At 37.4% G+C, this 1,820-nt stretch overlaps 1 protein-coding gene across 1 annotated transcript; it reads right to left on the bottom strand.

Moving 5' to 3' along the window:
* Positions 1–263: 263 nt before the first annotated feature.
* On the bottom strand, positions 264–1,229 carry LOC114200277 (olfactory receptor 2A12-like). The gene has a single exon (XM_028092332.1). It carries the CDS (start codon positions 1,227–1,229, stop codon positions 264–266), a length of 966 nt encoding a protein of 321 aa, XP_027948133.1.
* Between the last annotated feature and the right edge of the window lie 591 nt (positions 1,230–1,820).

Genomic DNA, 1,820 nt, shown 5'->3' with positions numbered 1-1,820 from the left:
TGAAATTATGGAATTCAAAAACCTACCTTGAAATTTCAATTCCATTTTTTCTCATAAGTTATACTTGCATGTTGTTTAATAGAGAACTAATATATAGCAATATTTAATAAAATAATAATCTGTTAACAGTCATTAAACATTAAAAGAAAGGTCACAAAAGGGTGTCTGTAATGAATGATATTGTATATTTGCAATAATTCTTACACAGTTGTAGCTAATTAAGTGACTGTTTTTAAAGAGTATATTAAAGTATAAAATTCTGTTTACTGGCATCTCAAGATAGTAATCATTTGCCTTTGGGACACTGACAATCTTTCTAATACTCTCTTCAAGGCTCCATTCACTTCCTTGTTCCTCAGACTATAGATTAATGGGTTCAAAGCAGGATTGATGACAGCATAGAATAAGGAGATTAATTTATCACCCTCAGCTGAGTATAGAGATTTGGGCCTCATGTACGTGAACATACCTGTCCCATAATAAATGGTCACCACAGTCAGGTGAGAGCTACAGACAGAGAAAGCCTTTTTCCTGCCCTCTGCTGAGTGCATCCTCATCACAGCAACCAGTATGCATAGGTAGGAGAGAGTAATAAGAAGGAAGGGGAGCAAGAGGGTACCAGATGCACCTATCACCATCAAGGTTTCTTGCAGGGATGTATCAGCACAGAACATATGAAGAAGAACAGGTACTTCACAAAAAATATGGTCAACAATGTAAGGGCTACATAAGGGAAGTATGGTGAAGTAGAGGGGCACCACTGAGGCAAAGAAGCTGATGGCCCATGCCCCCACAGCAAACTGCATGCACACAGACCAGTTCATGATGAGCAGGTATCGCAGAGGGTAACAAATGGCCACATAACGGTCCAGAGCCATGACTGCCAAAACAATACACTCAGCTGCTCCCATTAACAGAGAGATGTAGGTCTGGGCAAGACAGAGTTCATAAGAGATAACTTTCTTGGAAGCAAGGAGGTTGAAGAGCATCTTGGGGACCACAGCTGTGGTGTAAAATATGTTGAGAAAGGCCAAGTGGCAGAGGAAAAAATACATGGGTGTCTGGAGACAGTAATCAATTACCACCAAAGTGATAATAGCTGTGTTTCCAAAGAGATTGACCAGGTAGACCCCAGAGAAAAGGAAGAAGAGGGGTATCTCAACTTGAGGGTGGTTGGAAAATCCAACAAGGACCAACTCAGTGATGGTGCTTAAATTTTCTTGAGCCATGTTGAGTTCCAGTGTTAAACTGATAATGTGAGCAGAAGAAATGTGCTTTGAGAACAAAAATTATAGTGAAATCACAAAGACACACTAATTCTTTAACATCATCAAGTACCATTCCATTGTGTGCATTCAATAACTTAAGGGCTAAATTATCTCTTTTTTGAAAACCTCCTTACATTCATGATGAAGTTTGAAAAATACTTTCATATGTTAGAATAAGACAAAAACATTCATTAACACAAAACCACAAACATGCATACACAGATATAGACACACACATACAAATTGTGAATAAGGTTTTGGTTGTTCCTGGACAGACTTCGCTTATATGTACAGAGCAAGTTTTTAAGAAGTACTGATTTTTTGTGTTAACATTTCTTGTTTGGAGTACAGAAGCTTATAATAGAACCTTCCAGAATTTTCTGAGATGACTATAAAAATATGAAATAGCCATTAGAAATATCTTATATGAAGTCACAGGACTGTAGTGAGTTTGTCAAATTCACTAAAGTGGAAGAGATGGATATAGAATTTAGGTAATTCTGGTAACTTGATTGTAATCCCCAAATGCTTGTCACTGTTCATGTTTCCAAT

The sequence above is a fragment of the Eumetopias jubatus genome, unplaced genomic scaffold, assembly GCF_037043125.1.
Source record: "Eumetopias jubatus isolate StellerSeaLion01/CBP00866 unplaced genomic scaffold, mEumJub1_p1.0 scaffold_5, whole genome shotgun sequence".
NCBI lineage: Eukaryota > Metazoa > Chordata > Mammalia > Carnivora > Otariidae > Eumetopias > Eumetopias jubatus.
Note: the sequence above shows the minus strand (reverse complement) of the source record. Positions and strands in the feature narration are given on the sequence as shown.

Bases quoted from the DNA above. Each gene is read 5' to 3' on its own strand.
- LOC114200277 (XM_028092332.1), bottom strand. From the start codon at position 1,229: ATGGCTCAAGAAAATTTAAGCACCATCACTGAGTTGGTCCTTGTTGGA.